This window comes from Homalodisca vitripennis, chromosome 4 (genome assembly GCF_021130785.1).
Source record: "Homalodisca vitripennis isolate AUS2020 chromosome 4, UT_GWSS_2.1, whole genome shotgun sequence".
NCBI lineage: Eukaryota > Metazoa > Arthropoda > Insecta > Hemiptera > Cicadellidae > Homalodisca > Homalodisca vitripennis.
Window position 1 is genome coordinate 122,428,752 of NC_060210.1, and position 25,207 is coordinate 122,453,958.

Genomic DNA, 25,207 nt, shown 5'->3' on the forward strand with positions numbered 1-25,207 from the left:
ATCAGAAGTTACATCCTGCCTTTTACAGTGCAGTTACTTCATATAAGAGGGCTAGTCGTAATTTGGATGCAAACATTTAATTAATCGAAAAGAATCCTCTTTTTCTTGGTAAAAACATGTTTACAAATATTGTTAAAATAAAATTAGATGCTAATTTAAATCTAACATTAGTTATTGGCTGTTTCATAGTTATACCTCACATGAATTAAAGGTTAGGAATTTTAAGTACTGCTACAACCACATCTGGGGTACTCCTAGAGACATCAATTACTCAGAGGTTCATCTACTTCCTTTCCCCAACAATGAAAATTACAGGTTTGGGCCCGACATGTGTCAATTAATTAATTAAACTGCTGCATCTAAGACTAAAGAAATAAATCTTTTTGATACAACAAATATATTTCCACATATTGATTTAAAATTAAAGCATTATTATACTAAAAATGATAAAGATAAGTTAAGTTCTGTAATTTGTACACACAATGGCATTTGGCCTAATATAAGAGATGGTGGTATAAAAATATTTCAAGGAAGTTAGCAAAGCAAGCTTTGATAAAATACCTATGGCAAGGAAAAAAACATTTATATGAACAAAAATGAAGGTTATACAGTGAAGTCCCCCCCAGACTACTTATAAAACTGAAAATGCAGAACTTTCTAGTCTCTGGAGTATACAAAATGTACATTCATACAATAGACCTTTGTTAGAATTCACTTGATTTCCTGAGAATATTATTGATCAAAGTAAAAACATTACCATGTATTTAAACAGACAGCTCATTTCCAAGCTCTCAGGCAAAATTTGTAATAAGTTTAGTTGAAACCAAGCATATTTTAAATTTGGATTTCAAATTTAATTACTGATCCTTATTTCCACCGATTTGACATTAGACATTAAATACATTGATCATTCATTCAAACGATAATTTACACACAACTTTAAATCCAAACGTACAAATGATACAATTGTAAAACAACTATTTTACTTTAAATACTATCAAACATACATATTGTTTTCCTGTGAGTATTTCCAGAAGTGCCAGCAGTCTCGTTCCATCTTGCAGATCCACAAAGAGGTCGTGGATCACGGAACAATTGCTCTGGAATCAGAATAGCAATATGACAATTTCATAATAACTTAATCAGTTGTGTGTAACAAATATTTGTTTAAAGTTTGTAAATGAAAACATTTTTACTAACTAAATATAGCCATTCAGTAAAATATTATTTTAAATGAATACACAAACTGTAGATTTTTAACAATGCTATCATCAATTCAACAAAATTTATCTAAGTGCTGTACTGATACTGACAGGTCCGTACTCAGACCAGTTTATGTACTCAGACCAGTTTATTCGGACAATTTTCCTGGGGCCTGGGCCCAACCACGTCACAGCCACACTTGTACGGGTGGTAGTACATGAGGGGCTGGGCGAATATCATTTCCGGGACCCGCCAAAGCTCAGTACAGCCCTTGATGCTGATAGTCTACTGCTTGGATTAAAAAAATTATATTATATTTATATGTAAGCTCACTTGAACTTTTAAGAAAACAAAAGGATTTTTTTTAATATTTTTAATGGTTATTCAGAAAAAATCTTTAACTTGTTTGTACTTTATTGCTTTAATGTCCAAAAAGTACACGCTTTAAAACATTTACTAATGCATAAATGAGTTAAGATGCATATTTATTACACCTTTAACAAGAGACAACTCCTATCAAGGAAGTAGCCAGCAAGGGGATTCAAGGGATTCGGATCCCCCCGCAAATTTTCAATTTTTTCAATACTTTTTTAGTAAACAATTATTGTTATTATTTAAATAGTTCAGTTAGTTCACATGTACTGTTGAAAAATCGTTCTCAACAATGAAACGGGCCAAGAACATTTTAAGGAACAAAATGGGGCCTTACTCTCTGTCCACTACGGAAAATATCAGTTGTCTGGACCCACCCCTCCCCCCAAATATTTTTCATGGCTACTTCTTGCCTCTCATGATTCTTTGACCCTATAATAAGGGCTTAAAAGTGTACCACTCTAGAACATTTCACTAAAGCTGGCTCTTAAAGATATAATTAATAGGGCTTTGAGTTTTTCAATATTTTTATTGGATACTAAGATGAAAATATCATTTTACTTCGTCATTTAAATATTTAATAAGAACACATTTCAAAAGAAAAAAATATACAATTGGATGTGTATTGATATCATCTAATGATAATCAACCATCACCATCATCATTATAACATGTGATAATTCTACAACCAAAAATAAAGTTAAAATGTTTGAAGTTTAATATTGTTCTTATAGATTAAAATTCAAGGTTGTTTCAGTACAGTCGGCTCTAAATAAACTAGTCTACTGCCACAGATAGTAAGCTGACTGGGAATACAGTTATTTTCCGATGTTCCTCCTATCAGGTTAGAGTAAGATACGGAAAAAGTCAATACGAATGATTAGGTACACATCCTCACAAGTGCATTCAAATAATAACTGAAATGATGAAAAAGAGTATTCCCAAAGTTATCACCAGCTGTCAAACACAGGCCGATGGGTTGCATTTCGTGCTTTTACGTCACCGTGCTTCAATCAAGCACCAAATAGCTTATGCGAGAATTATTTTGTAAGCTATTTGATGCTTGGTTGATGCACAGTAATTATTAATATACTTTTCAAATAATGTACACGTAAAACGTAAAATTAATTTGTTTTAACGATGATTTTGTGCGAAAACAATGTGCAATATTTACACTTACAGTGCAAACGTTGTCCGCTAAAAGTAACATTTTGCTGTGGAGTGTCAACGGAACGTTAATTTATCCGAGGCTTCAATAACCGAACACGCACACCGATGTTTGGCCAGGACATTACGACACGAAAACAAATAAAAACAATCGTTCGTCGGTTACCCTATTGAAGTTCTACCGATCGCTACTCGCTCGGTTATACTCTGAATAACCTGTCTTGCACATGAGTACGTATAATCGCTACACAAACCGAAACTACGCTAGCTTTCGACTTTAGATGACTGATAATCGATACACATAAAATTCCTTAACTATCCGACTATGATAATTTGAATAACGCCTTAAACGAAACTTGGGCTTTACGTAACATATATAACTGACTATATTGTTGAAAAGGACTAATAAGTTACTACTAAAACTTTACAGTTTTCAAAACAATAGTTGTTCGAACATTAACTGAATGTGGCACTGGTAAGTTGAATGTGTCACAAGAAAACTGCATTGGACACAACACATATGAAGGGCTAACGGAAAGAACAGGGCTAAGTCCATTTTGAGTAATTTTTACAGGAGAGCGTTTTTAATGTTTAAATGTTAAATAAAACCTTACCAATGGGTAATAATAACTACAAGAATATAATAATTAATGCCTAGTAAAATGTTGTTTTACATTGCTTTAAATTAACAAAAGCGTCATTATTGTAACTGTATATTATTCCCAAAACTCGTACTTAAAAGTCATAAGTACAAAACAGAACGGCAAAAAACAAGTTTCAGTCCATGGGCTTACCCAGTTTTTTTTACCAAACCTTGTAAAATAAAAAGCCACATATAAATAGAAATTTATGTTTTTTATTCAAATGAAATAAAGATACAAGGTAAACTCTACTTAGGCAATCTTAGTTTGATGTCCAGATTATTCATGAGGCAAACTTCCATAGTATTCTTGAGCTTGTGGGCCACAGAATTTTTTCAAGGCTTGCAAATCTTGGTACTTGGCCAATGGAATCGGTAGAAGACCTAGAACCACAAAAAACATGTATTTTATGTCATTAACCTAAAACTATAAGTTATAACTGAATAAGGAGGTTTACGTCAGTGTAGATTAGGTAGCTACACCACCAGGTGCTAAATGAGTATTACTTTAATTGACATTCAAATGTATTGAAAGTAATAATAATAAACTAAGTTATACAACCTTATATAATAGTTAAAATTGTGTCTAGTGGAAATAATATTGCTTACCTTCATATGAAAAGTTTGGTAGGTTGAAATTCTCCCTCATTTTTTTCCATGTGGTGGCAGATCCATTGTTCGGTAATGGATGCAAGTTCAAAAGCACCATTAAAACTTGTTCTGAACTTAACTTCCTTCTTGAGATTTTATTTTCAAATACAATTTCTCTGACAGGGCGGGTAGCAAAGGGACACTTTTTCTTGTAAAACGGTGCTAAGTGTGCAGTCCATTGACGAAATGTATCAATCGTGGCTTCGTGCACGATAAAGGGGTGAACGGATTTGTCCGAGCTGTTTCAAATACCTCGATCCAGTCATGTGGAAGCTCAGTACGAGCTTTTTTTGGTTGATTAACCCTAAGTTTTTGTCAGTCTCAAGGTAACTATGTCCTCCTCACTGGAAAAACTTGCTGTTTATTAAGTCAAAGCGTCGCTCAGTATGAAACTAAATTGTGGAAAAAAACGTACCAATGTATAATTTTTGTTCTGTCCTGAACATCCATCACAGAACACTTCCAGTTTCCTTACTCTTTCGTCCAATTCATCGTAAACAAATTTGTGAAGCATTTGAACATACGTCATCGCTTCCTTTTTTTCCTGAACATTCTGGGTAGATGAAAAAGACGCTTTTTTTCTACTTGCTAATATATGAACGTTGAAGTTGTAAACAGACAATTGCCTTTTTATAGTACACATCGTTAGTAGGGATGTTTGGGCAAAGACAGGTTTTTGCCAAAATCAAAAGCAATAGCTTCATAATCTGCATGAGTCTTTACTAAACTCTTTAGCATCTTTTTTCTTGTTATAGAATGCGCTTGCTTTTTCTTTTATGGACTTGGGTTTTCAACATGTAAACGTTCGATTTCTTTATTAATTTTTGTCAAACAATTTTTTGTCAGTTATGTGTTTTTTTTCATTTTCTAATACCTTAACTTTGGCTGAAAAATTCATCACAAGTACTGCACGTGTCTGTGCGAGGATATCCGAGAAAGATATGTTGAATTCCACTTGAAAGGATTTTCCTCTGTAACACTGGTAAGAAACTTTAACTGATGGTATGCTTCTTTAAATAAATTATACATCTTTGTTGTATTCAGCTCTTCAGAAAGATAAGTTTTTTTCTTTGAGTCTTTTAAATCCATAGTGACTTGCCTCGTCTGGGAAAAGATGCAATGTGGGCCTTGATGGAATTTCTAGTTACGTCTGAAAGCCTCCAAGGCCTATTATCGTGTTTACCCCGTTTATCTAAAGGGGATTGACCACTTGACCTCAAACTTAGACACTAAATACTCAACTTTGCCTTTAGTTATGCCATGAAAAGCAATGAAAGCTTTGCGACAAATTACAGTATCCTCAACAGTTCCATTAATATTCACCCTTACTCTATATTTGTAGGAGGCATTGTTTTTGTCGGGCATTTTCTGCATTTCTAGGCCGTCTACGTTGAATGGGCAAGACTGAAATTAGGCCACACAAGTAACTATTTTGCATGTCAACAGAGTTTAGTAAATTAAATTCCTTTAAAATACTATTTCTAGTCGCCTCTGGGACATTCTCAAAGCACTTCAAGGTACATTCGCAATCTTCACCCATAGTATGTGAAGATAGGTTAAGTATTCTTTCTTACCTCTGACATCCTACCATACCTTTTCCTTTTCTTCGAAGTTTCAAGCTTCATTGGAGAACCATCAGAGGGAATGTCACCTTCCATAGTTTATTAAAAATAGCACGTAATATTAATGATAATTAGATACTAAACTCACTAAGCATTGAAAACCACCACTCTATAACACCATTATTTTCACATTAATTCAGTATTCAAGTGTAAAAGAAGTCAGGTGTTGCGCGTAGTGGCAGACACAAGCACTATGGACTGAGCCTGTTTCTTTCCAATACTGGATGGACTGAGCTTATTCTTTCCCTTTGGTGTTTTTTTTTAATTGTTGTTTTTCTCGGGACTGAGCTTGATATTTACCAAACTAGTCACATGCTACATATGCCGCAACAGGAGTACCAACATATAAGCCAAAAAAATCAAAATTGAGAAAAATGGACTTAGCCTGTTCTTTCCGTTAGCCCTTCATATTTGTGGTAACCAGAGACGGGGGTCCAGCGCGCTCAAGCGTACCTCTCGACGCCCTTGCTTTACAAAAAGAACTCAGGTTCAACCAGGCATGAAAAAAGGTCGGAATAAATTGTTACCTCCTCCTTTTGTCCAGTTAACTCACTGCAAAACATATCAGATGAGTTTTTTGTTGTTGTAAAATTCATAGGCTTTTATGAACATTTACCGAAGACATAGACAAGTTTATGTCACTACAAGTGAAATTACAGGCTGTGTAAGAAATTTGTACAGTATGTACATGAATTACAGCTGCAGAGAGAATCATGTCTTTTTATAAATTTATGAATAAAAAATTTATATTATTTAATAATGTACAATTTAAGAAAGTTTTTAATATGTTTTACTTTAGCAGCATAAATCTCCTAATCTAAAAGCCTGTAATTTCACCTGTAACGATCAAACTAGATGTTCTTCAATTGTTTCCGTCTTCATGAAAATTATCTTAAAGAGTTATGAATTTAATACAAAAAATTCTCCAAACTCAAAGTCAACCGCAACACCTTAAATTAAAAAGCAACACAATATACCTACTGACAGTGTAACCACTAAAATACGGTTCGTTATAACCCCAATAACAAGTAGGCTATTGTTCTACTTTAATTTTAAAATATTAACATAGAAACTTCCATTGTTTAGAGGTTAAGTTGAATCTAAAAAACGTGATTAAAAAACTTGTGAATAAAGTGTACTGATGTGCATTTAAAAAAAAAAAAAAAAAACACCCAATAAAATTTTCTCTCAATAGTTGAGACGTATCAAGGGAACAGTCGCTCTTCTGCACCCCCGGAAGATTCGTTACACATTACACATAATAATATACACAGGGTGTTCACTAAAGGGGTTCACAAACTTCTGCGGGTGATAGTATTCATCGTTTCAAACAAAAAAATTTCATATAAAGATAGATCAGGAAATATCTAGTTTAGCCGCTAGCCACCATTTTGTATTTTTTATAAAAAATTATTATTTACAAAACTAGTTAAGCTAAACAAACCCAATTTAACACATACTTTTGAATAGATAAGAGGAAATTTGTTAAAGATGATTGTGTTATTTTCTTCAATGTTAACAAAATGGGGCCTGATTAAATTGTTTAATGTAAAATAACAACAACAAAAACATTATAGTTATAAACATTTATAGATACATAGATAACATAGATACCAACTGTAAGAACATTTTTATAATAATTCCAACGGTTCTCGTTTCAACGAAATCCGTCAATTCATAAGCGAGCACGACCACTTTAAAGGTAGGCTTGCACAAGCCGGGAGCAGCAAACATTTTGTCTTTTGATAGAATTCAGTTGTTTTACATAAATTATAACAATTTGACAAGATAGCCTATCAACTATATTTGAACATTTTTGTTACAATTCCAATGTACTTGTTTCAAAGAAATCCGTCGACGCATAAACGAGCACGACCAATTTAAAGATACGTTTGCACAAGCCGGAAGCACCAAACAAGTCACATTGTTATTAAGATGTACATAGCTTAATTTTAGAATTGTTCGTTTTTAGAAGACTGAACTGATAATACAAGCTCTTACTATATAATTTCAAAAGGGTAATAAATGTTTCAAAGAAGCTATTACAAGGAATGAAAACAGTTTCCTGGAAAGGACCATAAATAGATCTTCACAGCCAAGTTGGCGTTTCAGCCAAGTTAAATTGCAGTAAGCGCTGCGTCGTAATTCAAAGAGAAACATATTTCTTTAAGAATTGCAACCCCTTCTCCCGTGTTGCCTTCGACAAATAGAATCAAAGGGGTTTAATTTAATTCATTAAACATGTTTATTACGTCCTAGTCTCTAATATCATTTTCAAATACGGACATTGCTTAAAACAGTAATTATGGCTATATTACAAAAGAAACTGCAGTTCTATGTGGTTGGCCGGTGAGTGCAGACATATTGTGACCATTATTCTGTAGTTCAGTTATAATACGAGAATATTTTGTTGTTATTAAGTGCGTGTTTTAAGTTAGTGTGCATGGAGTTGACACACAACAAGGTTCTCGTAATTCCTTACTTATGCGTGTCACAGTGCTTTGGTATGTTTTGTTTATTTCAACCTAGATTGTAGTTATGTGTTAGGTTAGTTATTCACCTGAGGAAGAGATCTGATTGGAGATCTCGAAACATAGAGTTACTGATTGTGTGTACCACAAACGATGCCATATGTCCGAAATATCCTGTTTCCCTCTCTAGACTTGAATACGATTTATCTGAATACGATTTATCTAAACGATGTGCTTGGGTTTTTGTCAAAATAACAAACGGTGTCATTTATTTCTTGTAACATTTTTTACCGCTTACCGAAGGAATTAAATTGTTTTATATCGTTATAACCCAGCACAAAATAAATTTACAGATTAAGAACATTAAGGCAAAGGATTCAAGAAGATTCTTTGAAAACTTAAACACCAGGATTAGACTCAACTCTCGTAATTTGAAGAGCTTTCCCCCTTCACCATTAACAACCGATGTTACAACATTTTAAACCGGAGATAATACCTTATGCTAGTTTTTGGCAATTGGCTTTCCTAAGCCTCTAAAATACTCATTTGACTTTGCTAGAGCGTCATGTATTGTTGAAACACAGCCGTAGGTTTATTTTTATCGCTATTATTCTTCAATTAGCACAAATAAACTCTTTATAATGAGTAACAATAATTATACTTACCACTAACAAGTCCGAGAATGGACAGTACTAAAACTAAATAATATTACATTGCGTGATAATAAAATGAGAACTGATTATTTAACTATAAAGAAATTAAGTTTGATATTTAAGAAACAGTTTTGATACCAATCAGCAATAGGGTTAAAATCTACAATGCAATAGGATAAGTCATTAAATGACTTCTAGATTTGTTGACCGTTTAAACTAAAACGTTCAAAACATAATATTAGTTTAAATGTATGAACAATGCAAAAGATCTTACCTCCTATTAAATATTTACATGCTGTCAATTTAAATGTCCCAAAACTATGCATATAGCTTTAAGATATCTCAATCTTTAAGAAAAAAACTTCTACGAGGTATTTTGATTGTTTTGGTTTATAATAATTTTATGAATTTCTAAGTGTACCTATAATAATAATTAATACACTTTAAAGTAAACCCCTACGAGACATTGCTGGGGGAACCGACTTATTTACCCAAGAAAACCTTTAACGCTAGCTGTTATTTTCCTCTTTATTCTATAATTAAAATGTATTATTTATATGGCGTATAATATAAAAAATTACAGAATTTAAATTGCAGTTTTTTATAAGAAATATATAGCTCTACTAGCATAGTTGTTGGAATACTGCTTTATTGAATATTTAATTAACAAAACAACGTATTAAATGTATGTACTGTATGCATTTATGTAAGATGAATTTTACAAAAAAAATCTTCATCAAATACTCTGGAATACCATTATTATTAGAAATTCCAAGTTGTATAAGAGTTTAAAAATTGTTATGATTAAGTCAATCATTTTATTCTATTTAGGAATTGACTGCTATTAACTGTTGACTTACTTTGACTAGTTGAGAATTGATCCATTTAGCGAACGTTTTCTTCTGCACGTCTTCCCGCTCGTCTGAAACAATGAAAAAAAACTTGTTAAAATAGGGAAACATTAGTCGCTGTAGCAATCTTGTCCAGGTATTTGGGAAATATGATATGATAAGGTAGGTTTGTAATGTCAACAAACCGCTAGTTATTATTAGTCAACGTGTAATAGGGAAGTCGGTAAGCCTAATGTTTGCAAGGGGACAAGAGAATGATTTAATTGGCCTTATGTAATGAAATTTTATCACTTAACTGTCAGTCGGGCCTGATAATGGGCAAACACCAACAATGGAATCTGTTATAAACACTTTAACTTGACAAATTAAATTTTATTTGTGAGCCTAGGATAGGCTACGTTCCAGATAAGGTATTATTCTCACGGGTACGTTAAATAAATAAGTTGATTATGTTGCATCATGCAAACAGAGCCTCTAGAACCTTAGCGTTGGCTTGTAGATCACCTGCTTCTTTTTCCACCAAAGTCGTCAATTTCCCATTAAAACGCATAATTGTGCAAAAACCCACCCCAAATAAACCACAGTAGGTACAGAGTAAGTTACAGTATACCACCTATAGATTGATTCTCTAAAAGAAGACATTTCGCAAAAACTCTACGATTAAAAATTAAGGTCTAAACACATATCAATATTGACGATGGATGACAAAGGATAGCAGATTATGCATGGCAACAAAGGATACCAGGATTACTAATGGCAAAAAAGGACGTCATGTTTACGAATGACAACATAGGATACCAGGATTTCGAACAGCAAAAAAGGATACCAGCATAACGAATGGTATAAAATATACCAGGATAACGAATGGTATAAAAGGATACCAGCATAACGAATGGAAACAATTATACCAGAATAATAAATAGCAAAAAATTATACCAGAATTGCAAATGTCAAAAAAGGATATCAGGATCACGAACGGCAGCAAAGGATACCAGGATTACGAATGGCAACAAAGGATATCAGATTACTAACAGCAAACAAGACAAACGTTCGCAGTGTAACATACATGAGACAGTCAAACTGTTAAAGGCGTGACTTTGTTTTTATATGACGAAAGTTTTTTTATGTTCAGCAGGCTATCAGAATTCTAATTAACTCCAGATAAATTTATTCTTGCGCCCTTAGTTTGAATTAGTGTTAATTGAAGAGAGCATGTATTGAAAACATGTTAGGATATGACGCATGCCACAACTAGATATCACAATAACGTGTTATAACAGGTGCAGTGACTTGCACAAAGCTGTGAATGCCTTTTAGTCATACCTACTCATATTGTGTACCAAATACCAACCCCCCTTTTGTACATTGAGTCAAAGAGATTTCCTTCCATGAATCTTGATATGAACAACCAAGGGTATTTGTGTATTAAAATTGTTAACTCCTCCCTCGTAAATGTGGTGGAGTTATCGGGGTTCAAAACCTTTTAATAGGGATCCCTATAAAGTGACATCTTATTTTGATATTATTAAAAAAAGGAATAAGAGTGGCGTAGATTTCTCCAACATTACACTTTTTAAAATTTTGGCTAATTAAAGTTGGTATTATTACCAAAAAAACCCTCATTTTAATAAATCATGTTGTGATGGTAAACATCTTTAAAACTCACTTTAATTTTATCCAAATTACGTCCTCACAATGGCAACCAGTTGCTTCGTGGTAGAAATACAGGCATGACTTTATATTGTGTTTCACATAACCTAACATGTTATTCATGTTTGTTTAATCTTATTTATCATGTTTTAGATCTATATTTGGTCTCATGGTTTTTCAAAATAATGGTGAAAGAATTATTTTTCTGCCTTAAAATAACTTTAAATGTAACTTAAATTAGGGTTTCATAGAAAAATTCCAACTTCAATTAGTCATCACACAATGTAGTTCCGTTATTCTTTTTCTGTTTTTGATACTTTCAAAATAAGATGTTACTTGATGCGCTTATTGAAAAAAAAACTCACTCCAAATTATCCCATTTCTGGTGGAGAGGCTGTTTGAGACTTTTCACACATCAAACTCTCCTCGATTTGTCATATAATTATTTTTCGAAGTAAATAAATCTCTTAATCTCCATTAATAACACAGGACGTGTAACTTTTAAGACTGTGTATTTTATGTCTTGGCTTTAACTGCAGTGCACTTCAATCCGGAGTCGTAAAATATAGATTTTAGAGTTCAGTATTGCCTATTGATTATTTAAAGTAGGGCAGGATTTATGTGAACTTTTGTGGTTTTTTATATGTGTTATTTTTCAGTTCATTAAGCTATTCTTGTCGTATTGTTTACGTTAAAGAGTATCAGTGTCAAATTACACAATACTAACAGCTTTGGATAATATGTTTAAGTACAAATATATATGAAAATGAGATGTATATTATAAAACGTAAAGATCAACGAAATTTGTTTTGCAAAAATCAATAATACTTAATTATCAAAATCTAAGGGTACAGGATGTGACGGATAAGTTTAATAGTAGTAATTATTACATAGTTTCTTTTCGTTAATGTTAATATTACAAGTGCTTTGCCTAACTTAATCGGGATGCATCTTGGAAATACTTATTGCTAGTCTACTACCTATCTGTTAAGTTAACCGCCACACACGTTTCGCGTAACAGATTTCGCTTAAGCTTCATACAAAATTTCAAGTCTGTAGCACAATGCACTCTTGACATATCTTACAGTCAGTCAATCAGATAGAAAAGAAATTCTAACAATTCCCTGAGGTTTCGATGACGATCGGCCAAATCCCATGAAGGTCATGCACCAACGTGAAACTCGATATAGGCTATGTACAAATAAAACTGCTTGCAAAATTTCAAGTCCATACGTCAATTCATTGTCAAAATTTCATGCGAGCAGACAGAGCAGAATCATATTTAGCCCCTTCGTTGACTCTCAGCCAACAAATGTAGTAACTAAATTGACGCAATCGTTTTGTTAGCTGGATGCCACTGTTCTCATTGTTCATAATCAGGTTTTTCTTATCTGTTGACCATTGTCTATTTGATTTTACTTCTAGACAGCATTTACACAATTGAGCTTATCGTAGTTCTGAAGGCCGTGTGTATAATGTTTATTATGCTCAACCACTATGTCTTCTTTTTAAAAGTGAATGAATAAGTTTTCTTGACTTGAATGAATAAGTATCTGGTAGCTGAGTAGTCAGCGGCTTAATTTTGCACTCAGGAATCATGCGTTCGAATCCTGGTTTGGGCAAGGCAACAAATAGTCATCTGAACCCACCCTGAAGTAATTAGGCAAACGGTTATGAGTTAGAGCTCACAGTCTAGTATCCGAGAACCAAACTGCAATGTTACGACACACATCTTGTTTTTTTTTTTTTTTTTTTCAAATTGATAGAGAATTTTTTCCTAGAATGCAAGGACGTAGCCAGGAAAAACTTTAGGGGGAGGGTTAAGAGGAAATTAGAGAGGTTCCTCTGGAAACATTCAAATTTTCATATGAATACGTCGTATTCACGATTGATATTCACAAATGTAGAGGCACTGCTTTAGTAGGCTGTGCAGGATTAATCATTTAAATTGATTAGACTTGTTGATTAGAATTGATTAGACTAAAAATCCACATTGAGAATTGATAAAATTTTAAAGAGTTTTTAGAAAAGTACAATTCTTCTTGACTTCTGAGCCATGGTATCTAGTGCAGTCAACCGCTCATTCCCCTTTTTGATCCTTCAAAAATTCTTGACCCGTTTCAATGTTGAGAACGATCTTTCAGCAGTACATGTCAGTAATACTGAATTACTTAAATATTAATAAACGTTTGCTCAAAAAGTAATTGAAAATTTTAAAAATTTAGGAGGTGCGGGCCTTTTGGACCTCTTCGCTGGCTACATCCTTGCAAGAAAGTATTCGTTCGTCAGCCTCGCTACTTTTTGTGTAATTCGAAGTGTGAGCGTATTAAACGTTAACTGTTTTTCAGATTATTTATTTTTCCAAGATTCTAACTGACCGCCAGACATATATAATTATTAGTTATATCATTTTCAGACAACTAGACAAAGAGAGTGAAAGCGGACACTAAGGTTCTGCGTACGGTTATATTACGCTGATTTGACGTTTATCGATGTATTTCACGATTGGTTTTGAGAGTGTCAACATGAGAACAACATGACCTGAGACAAAATTCTTCCTTTTTTATCTTCGACACCTTCGTATTTCGAACTCCATCAAAACTAGCTGCAGACGACCAATTTCCATCTTAAAGGAAATTTCTCTATCCACATCAAGAAACACTAAGTTGTATGCGCATACAACTCAAATTGGCTTTCGATTCTTGGTTGAGCTACTTAGATAAGGTACACACAATAACAACTGTGTTATTGGAAATTCGACAGTCAATACAAGTCAATATATTGATCTTGTTAAGTAAGACACATTAGTGAATTATAACTTCGCCCGTGACGTGTGTGAAGGGAGGGTAAGGTGGCATGGTGGGTTGAGGGAGGGGGGACATGGCGACTGAATACCCTCGGTCATGCAACAAGCTGACGCGCCTGCCGGCATGTTACAGCTTAGTATTCATTGCGAATAGTTTTACATCATGAATAATAGCATACTCGTACTGTTCTCATGCCAAGGCTGTTCATGTTATTAGTCTAACGTTCATATATAACGATTGCTTCATTGGACAGTTATTGTTTTAAATGTGAATGAATTAACTCTATAGTCAACTACGCGTGAATTATTCATTTTTAAAGAGGAAGAATTGGTCCTATTAAACAAACCAACTTGATTGTGACCCTATTACACAACCGCCAGAGATGATCCAACGGAGATCCTTGATCCTGTGAAAAGAGAAAGGAATTAAGGGGCTATTAAAGAAAATAGCGGTGTATCATTTCTAACCTGTTAATAGCCTTACACTGCCTGTAAATAAACAGTGACATTCTTTACGAAATTTTAAATATATAATGTTAGTTTTTTAAACTATATTTGGAACAGTATAATAGACTACGTATAGTTCAAAACCGCTGCCCTTCTGACTTTGGCTTAATTGTTTAGTATGTAAAGACGTACAAAATGATGTGCGTGATACATATAGTTATACATACATAGTTTTCGACCATAATTTTAAAAGAAAATAATATGATTCTTTTCACAAAAGTGTTTCACTTACAAAGAGCCTCAGATACAAATGAGTTATTATTAAACATAATCTCAGAACTAGGGATTGTTTTAACTGTTAAAAAGAGTTTATTTTACGGGATAACCGTTAAGTTTACTATTTTAAGACAATCCGTTCTTCCGTAATCGAGATGAGACATCTTACTATGAAACTCTATGTAGGCTATGACCTAAAGGGGAATGTTAATTTACTATTCTAACACAAACCATTCTCTCGGAAGAGATTTGAATCCTTACAATAAAACGCATTGTATATTCTTAATGGTATTGTTAGTTCACTATTCTAACACAATCCGTTCTCTCGCAATCGATTTGAGACACCTTATTATGGTACTCTCTGTATACTCTAAAGGGTAACATAAAGTCATAGTCTGCTAACATTAAGAAAACATTTCTCGGAAATTGAGTAATGGGATGACTATATGCAGAATTCTATGTCTATAATGATGAATGGTGCTCCAAATAATACTTATTACCTTTATCTTGGCCACCATGACTAATCGTACTTGAATTTACTTTGTATTATTTACACCGCAGACCTAAATAAGCTTCAGTAAAAAGCGTTTATAATGAGTAAAAATAACTGAATGCCACAGAAAACCAAAATACCTTTTAAATACAATCACACGTTTGAACCTGCATCGGTCTGTAGGGACTATACCGTTCAATCTCACTCTAGGTGCCACTTCAAATTGAAACCTCCGAAGACAAAAGACTTTTTATATTTATCACCATTGTTGGTAAAATATATAGTAATAAACAAAACCATAATGTGAGCCCAATTACAAAAAAGTAATGGGTGTTGTGTACTGGCTGAACTGATTGTAGTTTCTTAAACTGTGTTTTAACAAAACACAAATTGATATTGCTTTTTGTTTAATATTCTAGTGTGTGGTAAGCATTATTATTTGAATGAAAAGTTCTACAGAATACTGCGGGCTATAAACAAAGGTTGCACATAACATGGCGGAGGATTCCCCCACATAAAATAAATTGCATTTAATGATGAATTAATGTGACACAGTGTAATCTACACCGAACATGAAACAGCATTTTGAAATGCTCTACCCATGCATGACCGGAGCTTACAACCTTCAGAGGTTGGTGAAGGTTAGATTCAAGTAATTTACTTACATCTTGTGACAGCTTGACTACCTGCTGTTATATTAAATAAAGTAAAAAGACTTTTACTAAATACAATTAATATAATTTATTAGTTAGTCTTTCAATTTAAGTACCAAGAACTCCAGAGCGGAATGCAGAGATGCGCTAATATTTGAACTTCAATTAGTTGTGCAGACACAGATAATCAATATCCCACACCCTTATTTGCAACATAAGCGATCAGGTTTTTCCTGGAACCGTCCATCACATTGCTTGAAGCCAGGCTCGGATGTTTATTTATTAGCGTGCAAATATCCGGGTCCAAACCCGGATTCGAACCCAGTTCCATGGAGTGAAGAGATGAGAAGTTAGTCAATCAGCTACCAGGGACGGAAATAGAGTAACTATGGGAACAAAGAAGTAGAATCCGTCCCCCCCTTACTAGAACCCTTAAAATTAAAAAATCTTATAACAGCAATCCAACTTGTTTGAAATACACCAAGAATCCTAAAAACAAAATGTTTTATACCAGCGATACAACTCGTTTGAAATACCTCAAGAATCCTAAAATAACTATCTTATAACAGAAATCCAACTTGTTTGAAATACCCCAAGATTCCTAAAAACAAAATATTTTATACCAGCGATACAACTCGTTTGAAATACCTCAAGAATCCTAAAATAACTATCTTATAACAGAAATCCAACTTGTTTGAAATACCCCAAGAATCCTAAAAACAAAATATTTTATACCAGCGATACAACTCGTTTGAAATACCTCAAGAATCCTAAAATAACTATCTTATAACAGCAATCCAACTTGTTTGAAATACCCCAAGAATCCTAAAATCAAAATGTTTTATACCAGCGATACAACTCGTTTGAAATACCTCAAGAATCCTAAAATAACTATCTTATAACAGCAATCCAACTTGTTTGAAATACCCCAAGAATCCTAAAAATAAAAAATCTTATAAATAGCAATCCAACTTGTTTGAAATACCTCAAGAATCCTAAAAATAAAACATTTTATGACAGCGATACAACTTGTTTGAAATACCTCAAGAATCCTAAAAATAAACAATTTTAAACAGCAATCTAACTTGTTTGAATTACCCCAAGAACCCCAAAAATTAAAAATCTTATAACAGAAATCCAACTTGTTTGAAATACCCCAAGAATCCTAAAAATTAAAAATCTCATAACAGCAATCCAATTTGTTTTAAATACCTCAAGAACCCTAAAAATTAAAATTTGAATAACAGAAATCCAATTTTTTTGGAATACCCAAAGAATCCTAAAAATAAAAATCTTATAACAAAAATCCAATTTGTTTTAAATAACCCAAGAATCCTAAAAATAAAAAATCTTATAGCTGAAATCCAATTTGTTTGAAATACCCCAAGAATCCTAAAAATAAAAAATCTTATAACAGAAATCCAATTTGTTTTAAATAACCCAAGAATCCTAAAAAAAAAATTATAACAGCGATACAACTTGTTTGAAATACCTCAAGAATCTTAAAAATTTTAAAAAATCTGATAAGCCTCCCCTCCCAAACAAAGTCCTAGTTACGCCACTGAAAGTAACCCTTAATGCCGGCTCAATAAGTTTTCCACTACTGATTCAACTCCCACTTGATTCAGAAGACAGTGAAGCAATTTTCTAGTTGAATTTCATTGTTGATCTCTATAAATAATCGTGAAAGAAACGTCCCAAGAATAAACCTATGCCAATAGAAATAATCGATGCACAACTCTCGGCGACAACGAAGGTGTAACCTGCAATCACGTGACCTAACCTCACTTCACTCACTGATAACAGCCGAGTGCCTTCAACTCTGGTGATAACGTATCCACATCGCGAGCAGCTCAAGCAGTGAGCAGTGTACAGTGCACAATGCACAATGTACAGTGTACAGTGCACACAGTCCGCTCTGAGCGGCACAGGCCTGACTCAATCTGCCAATTACATCTTATTACGCACCCTCTAAATCATCACAATTATTTAGAGCTCCTATTAATACAGATGTCTCATACGTGACTGGAACAAGTTCTGGAAACAAGTTCCTACACCCTTCCAGAATTATATTGATTTAATGATAGGTATGTAACATATCAACAAGGAATGTTATATGTCATTAAAGTTTAACAAGATTGATTAGATTAATAGTCTCTGACAATGTATGTCACAAATTCTAAGAATACGTCATCCTTGGGAGTGCTGAAGGCCGAGTAGTCTAAGACGTTGGACTTTGAGTCTGAATTGGAGATTGCGCAGGTTCGAATCCTGTCTGTAACCCTTGCACTTTTTATCAGTATCATCGACCTTGTACTGTATCGACTCTCACATTATTCTGTTTGATAAGATCCTCGCACAGGCCAGTGGCCCATGAGAACGGGCAGAATAAGGCTTAAAAAGGGATTGGCTTCTCCTTTTCTCTCTCTAAAAAAAAAAAAACAAAACAAAAACAGTATCAAATCCAGACGCGAAAGAATTGAGAACTCGGTGTGACATCACTAGTGAACATTGCGATATATTAAATTAAGCTTTGAGCTCAAAAACTGGCAGTATTCCAATGTATTTTTATTGAAACCGACACACCGAGTGACGCAAACATTGGAATGTTACACGCCCAGTCTTTAAGGGAAACACTTTCCCCTATCCATGTAATGTTACTAAAATACCTTTTCATCGGCAAGTACATCAGATAATCGGCTACACTTTTTTATTTGGTAAGGGGAACTTTTTAACGTTAGTGGAAATTCTTAAATGCAAAATATTTCAAGTGCTTATACCTTTTTTTCAAATTATAAGTATAAAATTTAAATTTTTAGTTATTTATCAGTTTTTATTTCACTAAAGATATTAAATACTAAATGTTTTGTAGTTTCATACAATTGCAGGGTAATAAAGTAAACATGTACAAAAATTTCAGGTTAATATCTTAAGTAGCCTTAATGTTAATAAAGACCAATTGTCAATAAGCTCTAAAAAACAATTATTAGCCAACAAGTAGGGTATCTAGACAATGACCTGTAGGTACATTCTTGAAGCATATGCAGGCTTTGGACCACCTTACTCTTTTTCCAGTTTCCTTTTCAGTACATCTTTATTTTTCCTGAGTTTTTCCAAGTTCTTTTAGGAATTTTCAGGGTGTTCAATATGCCGTTAGGAGAATGAAAACTGATAAGATGGTCACACTTGCTTTAGTTTTCCTACTTTTTAACCTGCTTGCACAGTTTACATAAAATAATGTTACTCATATCAAATTAAAGTAGATATTATAACCTTTAAATAACAAAGAAACTAACACCATAACAAAATTATTTATGAAGTGCTGCTCCCTTACGTTGGAAAATTGGGAAAATTAAAATTTATTGTCATCAAGTTGGCACAAGCTCAAATCTTCTAATAACCTACATAATTCATACATTCGTACATCAGCTACACGCAAAGTGATTAAGCCCAAGTGACAACTACAACGGGACTGTCAAGTGGACTGTATTATCAGTTTGCCCTACTATACTCGGTTCCACGTTCGCCGTGCAGTACAGGTCTTATGGAACATACTCATGTTACTGTATTACCATTACTGCGAACAGCACGCCTAGTGTTATGCGGATTGCGTCACTGTCCTCGCAACCCGAGCGAAGGCGCTTAAATAGAATTTTCTGTACCTGTTGAGTCTGGAATTACTGGCTTACAGTAAATCAAGCAAGATAATCAAAATAACAACATGTAATATAAATACAATATAAAATAATATACAATAATTCAAAAATAAAATAAACAGTAGATTTGAGTGTGATGTTGTGCCCGGGGAGTCAATGTCTTGAGGACGGCTAGTACCACCGGAACTGCCGTTTGGATAACATGGCTTATGGTCGCTCCGTACTGCACGGTGAACGTGGAACCGGGTATAGCAAGCAATCAGTCTAGGTGGGCAGCCATCACTCGAAAACACGACACATAATATAATCTAGAGTGTTATACACATATACTAAAAAATAATTATATTGATAACGTTCTTGAAACAACAGTATATATAGTAAAAATATATTGCTTTTTTCTACTATTTCCGTAAATTTCTGTTTGTATATTTACTATAAACTGACACCCAATTTGTTAACTACTAATATTTGTTTAAACTAAATTAATTTAAAATGTTTTTTTTTTTTCAGTATTAATTTATTTTTTATCATTTGTTTATGTTGCAGTCCCGCCAATTTATGGAAAAAACGAAGAGTTTTAACATTTCAGAGAGAAATTCTTTTACCACATGGAAGTATTATATGCAATATAGTATTATCTGTAAATTTTTAAGAAGAAAATTAATATAATACATACAGGTTTATACTAGATTTTTATGTTTTAGTATTTTGAAAATACACAAGCAAGGACCTAAAAATTGCCTAATTGGTTGTCTGTATGTAACTAAATTAATCATACGTAATATGCTTAAATTATTAGAATGTTGTTAAGTTTCTATATCAACTTAATAAAACAAAATTGAAAATATTCAAATGAAACTAGTTATAATTACGTTAGCTGTTTGTAATACAAACAGACATACAAGTTAATGAAGATACTATTATTTTCTAATAAAATATATCTAATCCTGCGCTTATTATATAGCTAATTTAATTTCTAAGAAAAACTTCTATTCTTAAAAACATGATGCACAATAAATATGTTCCATTGCTGACTAAAAATATCATAGTGAATGATTCAAAGATATGTGTTTGTAATAAATATGAAGAAACCATAAATATTGTTGACAGCAAAAGAACTATAATCTCCTGATATAAATATCAGCGTATCCATATCAGCACCTTACAAAACAGTTGCATTCAGCACGGTAACTAAACCGTATCACGTATTTCCTCCAGGCAGTGAAACCCAAACGCTGACGTAACCATTAGACGCGGGTTGGTAAATCATGTGTTGCTAACGCACTAGAAATGCCGCGGAATATGGTTAGCTTACTTTTGTCCATGAACAGCTGTAGTATTTCTGGTTGAAACCCCACTCAAATTCTCCTCGAAAAATTCTTGTTCAATTAACGTACACACCATGTTTATATTTTGACTATACGTTTTATACGTTTGTTTATACGTTGACTTTTAATGATGTTTTTTTTTTAACTCTAAGAGTCTATTCATCTTCGAGATATTCTGTGGACAGACGAGGAATTTTGTTTGCCAGCTACAAAGTAACACTGCTACCTAGAAGTGTCATCCATGCTGTATGGTAAACATATTTCACTAACAACAAACCTGACCTAGAGTTTTCACGTGTCATCCATGCTGTATGGTAAACATATTTCACTAACAACAAACCTGACCTATAGTTTTCATGTGTCATCCATGCTGTATGGTAAACATATTTCACTAACATCAAACCTGACCTAGAGTTTTCACGTGTCATCCATGCTGTATGGTAAACATATTTTACTAACATCAAACCTGACCTAGAGTTTTCATGTGTCATCCATGCTGTATGGTAAACATATTTCACTAACAACAAACCTGACCTAGAGTTTTCACGTGTCATCCATGCTGTATGGTAAACATATTTCACTAACAACAAACCTGACCTATAGTTTTCATGTGTCATCCATGCTGTATGGTAAACATATTTCACTAACAACAAACCTGACCTAGAGTTTTCACGTGTCATCCATGCTGTATGGTAAACATATTTCACTAACATCAAACCCGACCTAGAGTTTTCACGTGTCATCCATGCTGTATGGTAAACATATTTCACTAACAACAAACCCGACCTAGAGTTTTCACGTGTCATCCATGCTGTATGGTAAACATATTTCACTAACAAACCCGACAAAGAGTATTCCCGTATCATCCATGCTGTATGGTAAACATATTTCACCGACAACAAAACAACAAACCCGACCTAGAGTTTTCACGTGTCATCCATGCTGTATGGTAAACAAATTTCACTAACAACAAACCCGACCTAGAGTTTTCACGTGTCATCCATGCTGTATGGTAAACATATTTCACTAACAACAAACCTGACCTATAGTTTTCATGTGTCATCCATGCTGTATGGTAAACATATTTCACTAACATCAAACCCGACCTAGAGTTTTCACGTGTCATCCATGCTGTATGGTAAACATATTTCACTAACAACAAACCCGACCTAGAGTTTTCACGTGTCATCCATGCTGTATGGTAAACATATTTCACTAACAAACCCGACAAAGAGTATTCCCGTATCATCCATGCTGTATGGTAAACATATTTCACCGACAACAAAACAACAAACCCGACCTAGAGTTTTCACGTGTCATCCATGCTGTATGGTAAACAAATTTCACTAACAACAAACCCGACCTAGAGTTTTCACGTGTCATCCATGCTGTATGGTAAACATATTTCACTAACAAACCCGACAAAGAGTATTCCCGTATCATCCATGCTGTATGGTAAACATATTTCACCGACAACAAAACAACAAACCCGACCAAGAGTTTTCCCGTGTATTCCAGTACATTCAATCTCAATGGTAAACACATTTCGCTAACGACAAACTCAACGTAAGTTTTCAAAGCGAAGTTTTGAGCGCACTTTGAAACACAACCAAGGAACTCAAAGAAGGTAAACAATGATTTATTTTGCTTTGCTTAACTCAGCGATAACTTCAACTCAAACATCACCACGAACATGTACCTCAAGCCTGTTTACGGCGGCATGAATCTGAAATTCTACTATCATAATTTCGTTCTCCAAATTTATAATTTTCATTTGTCTATATAATTTCCAACAATTTAGTTTTCATGCATTGATTTTTTAACTCTGCAATTTTTTGCAACTTTAAATACTTCTGGAACTCCAAAAATACCTCGGAATGAATGTATATATATTTTTCTTGAGTTTAATGAAGATACACTATAACGCCACCATTTCTTCTGATGGTGAATACTATGCGCTGGTTCGGTACTCTTGACGTAATAGTCTTCGACTCTTCTACATCAACCAGAACCTATCAACATCTTGAAAAGGCACTTCTCCCAATGTTAAGATTACGGAGCTCACTTTTTATTATGCAACTTGTCACTAGTTAACGGCGGCTAGAAGATATTACAGGTATCAATCAGCTGATTCAACATCAAGTCTGTACGATTCAGCATCCGGTTGAAGTGTACACCTGCCTGCGGCCAACACAGATCTCACATATCCCCATCAATCAAGGGCTCATCTTTCATTGGACGGAAATTTAATTCCCGGTACATGTACAATGTCTTTGCCGAGCCATCTTTTCTCCAACAGCTAACCTCTAAACGGTGCAAAAGCATGCTCAGTTAAAAGATTTTGATTGAGTACATGTTTGTCCACCTTGCCCATGAAGGCTGGCTGATTCACGCCAGAAAGAAAGAGACGGATGCCAGAACCGATGTGTTTATGACGCGGAGTGAGCAGCTGTCACAACCAGCGAGAGAGAGAGAGAGACGACGAGTGTGAGAGAGCGAGAGAGAGCTATATATTAGACAAGGATAGCTTGGTGAAGGGAGTGGGGGGAGAGGGGTCAACGATTGTGGTGGACTGTGGTTACGGAAGTGATGTGTCACTCGACTATTGTGTGTGTGAGTACGTGCGTGGATGTGTGTGGGGGTCTCACCGACTCCACAATTTTAACACACTTTCAAAGTACAGGGGATATTCTCGTCTGCCTATTGCAACTTCGCACATTGGAGCTACATGTATTCGTCTGGCCGCTTGCGAACAGAGCAAAAGTTGTGGTTCGTCTGCTTTGATAGCGATAGACGAAATAAAAGCAAATTATAAAAATAATAATAAGAAACAAAACTGTGATTCTTATTACTATTTCAAATACAATATGGCTTTACGGAATTTAAATAAAGTCATGACTGACTGATCTTTCACGAAGACAATTACTCGAAGAGCTGCAAAATTGCATTTCTGTCTGTCTGTCCGCACGATATCTCAACAGCTTACTGACCTATGGATTTGGAAATTTGCATGAACCTTCATTTCCGTTTTGGAAATATCGAGATCGTTGAGGGTTTATGTCACTCCATGGCATTTGAATGAGCGATAGAGAACATTTTTACATTTGCAATGATATAATAGCAGAATACATAAAGTTGTAAACAAACATTATAATCATATTTATATTTGAACATGTGACATAGTCACACGTATAGCTTAAATATATCCGCCAGATATCTAGAGAAAGATATCATCTGAGGACTTTAAATTTTGCATGAAACTTGATTTGTGCATAGACAAGAATGAGTTCTATGATGGTGCATGTCCAACCATGGCATTTGGCTGAGTAGACTGGCACAATTTCTCTTTTGTATGCCGGAGAGGGGGGAGGTGTAAATAATTCTGTTCTGTATGATTGTCATCTCAGGAATGAAATGAGCTATAGACTTGAAATATTGCGTGCAACCTCTTCGAATCCTATCACGCGACATGTGGTGTGGTGAACTCCGTCACAGTACGTCTATACAAGGCTTATGTTTGTCTCAGTTTGTTTACAAATGTATGTATTCTGTGGTATTCTCGTTGCCATCATCGGTACCTATAAGACCAATGTAAAAATGTTTACTACTCCTATGCTAACTAAGTTCCCTAAAATAACATCCACCACTATTAAACCTGATGGAAATGAAGCTTGTTGCAAAATTTCAAGTCTAGACGATAGTTTGATCTCAAGATATCCTGCAGACAGGCAGGCAGACGGAAATTAAATTTCTTCAGCCCTTAAGCGATGGGGCTTCGCTAGCGCTCAGCCAATAAAACATCGCTTATTTAAAAGAACTCCGAAATGAATCACCCACAAATAATACACATCATAATACAAACATCGTAGAAAATACGAAGGTTTGCTACACTGTAATCTACTACCTCACTAAGCGTTGCTGCTTTTCTAACGATAACTATTGGTTTAGATTTTATTTCTTACACAACAAAGCACTTATAAATAGAAAGATAAGTTGACAAACATATAAGTTTTAAAGATATAGTTGACATATTTAAAACCCATCATAAATAACGCACAACTGTATGTTACATATTACCAAATTCTAATTTATATTTAAAATTTTGCTTTGAAGAGCAATTCAAAATGAGAGCGACCAAATAATCCAATCTAAGTTACATTAAAGGAATGATTTGTAGGCTCCGGGGAACCCACAAAAGTAACACGTCAATATCAGAAGGGGGAGGAGGAAAGGGGTAAGTGCAACTGACAAACCATTGATCACCTGTT

The 25,207-nt window shown here is 34.2% G+C and overlaps 1 protein-coding gene across 1 annotated transcript in view; it reads right to left on the reverse strand.

Annotated features, from left to right (window-relative positions):
- The window catches only part of LOC124360069 (dystrophin, isoforms A/C/F/G/H-like), a 1,186,422-nt gene that overhangs the window by 1,120,634 nt on the left and 40,581 nt on the right, over positions 1 to 25,207 (reverse strand). The window contains exons 2-3 of the mRNA XM_046813341.1: positions 9,640 to 9,701; positions 1,008 to 1,100 (exon numbers count right to left, since the gene is read on the reverse strand). Of these exons, the coding sequence (XP_046669297.1) occupies positions 1,008 to 1,100; positions 9,640 to 9,701 (155 nt within the window). The remainder of the gene's footprint in view (positions 1 to 1,007; positions 1,101 to 9,639; positions 9,702 to 25,207) is intronic.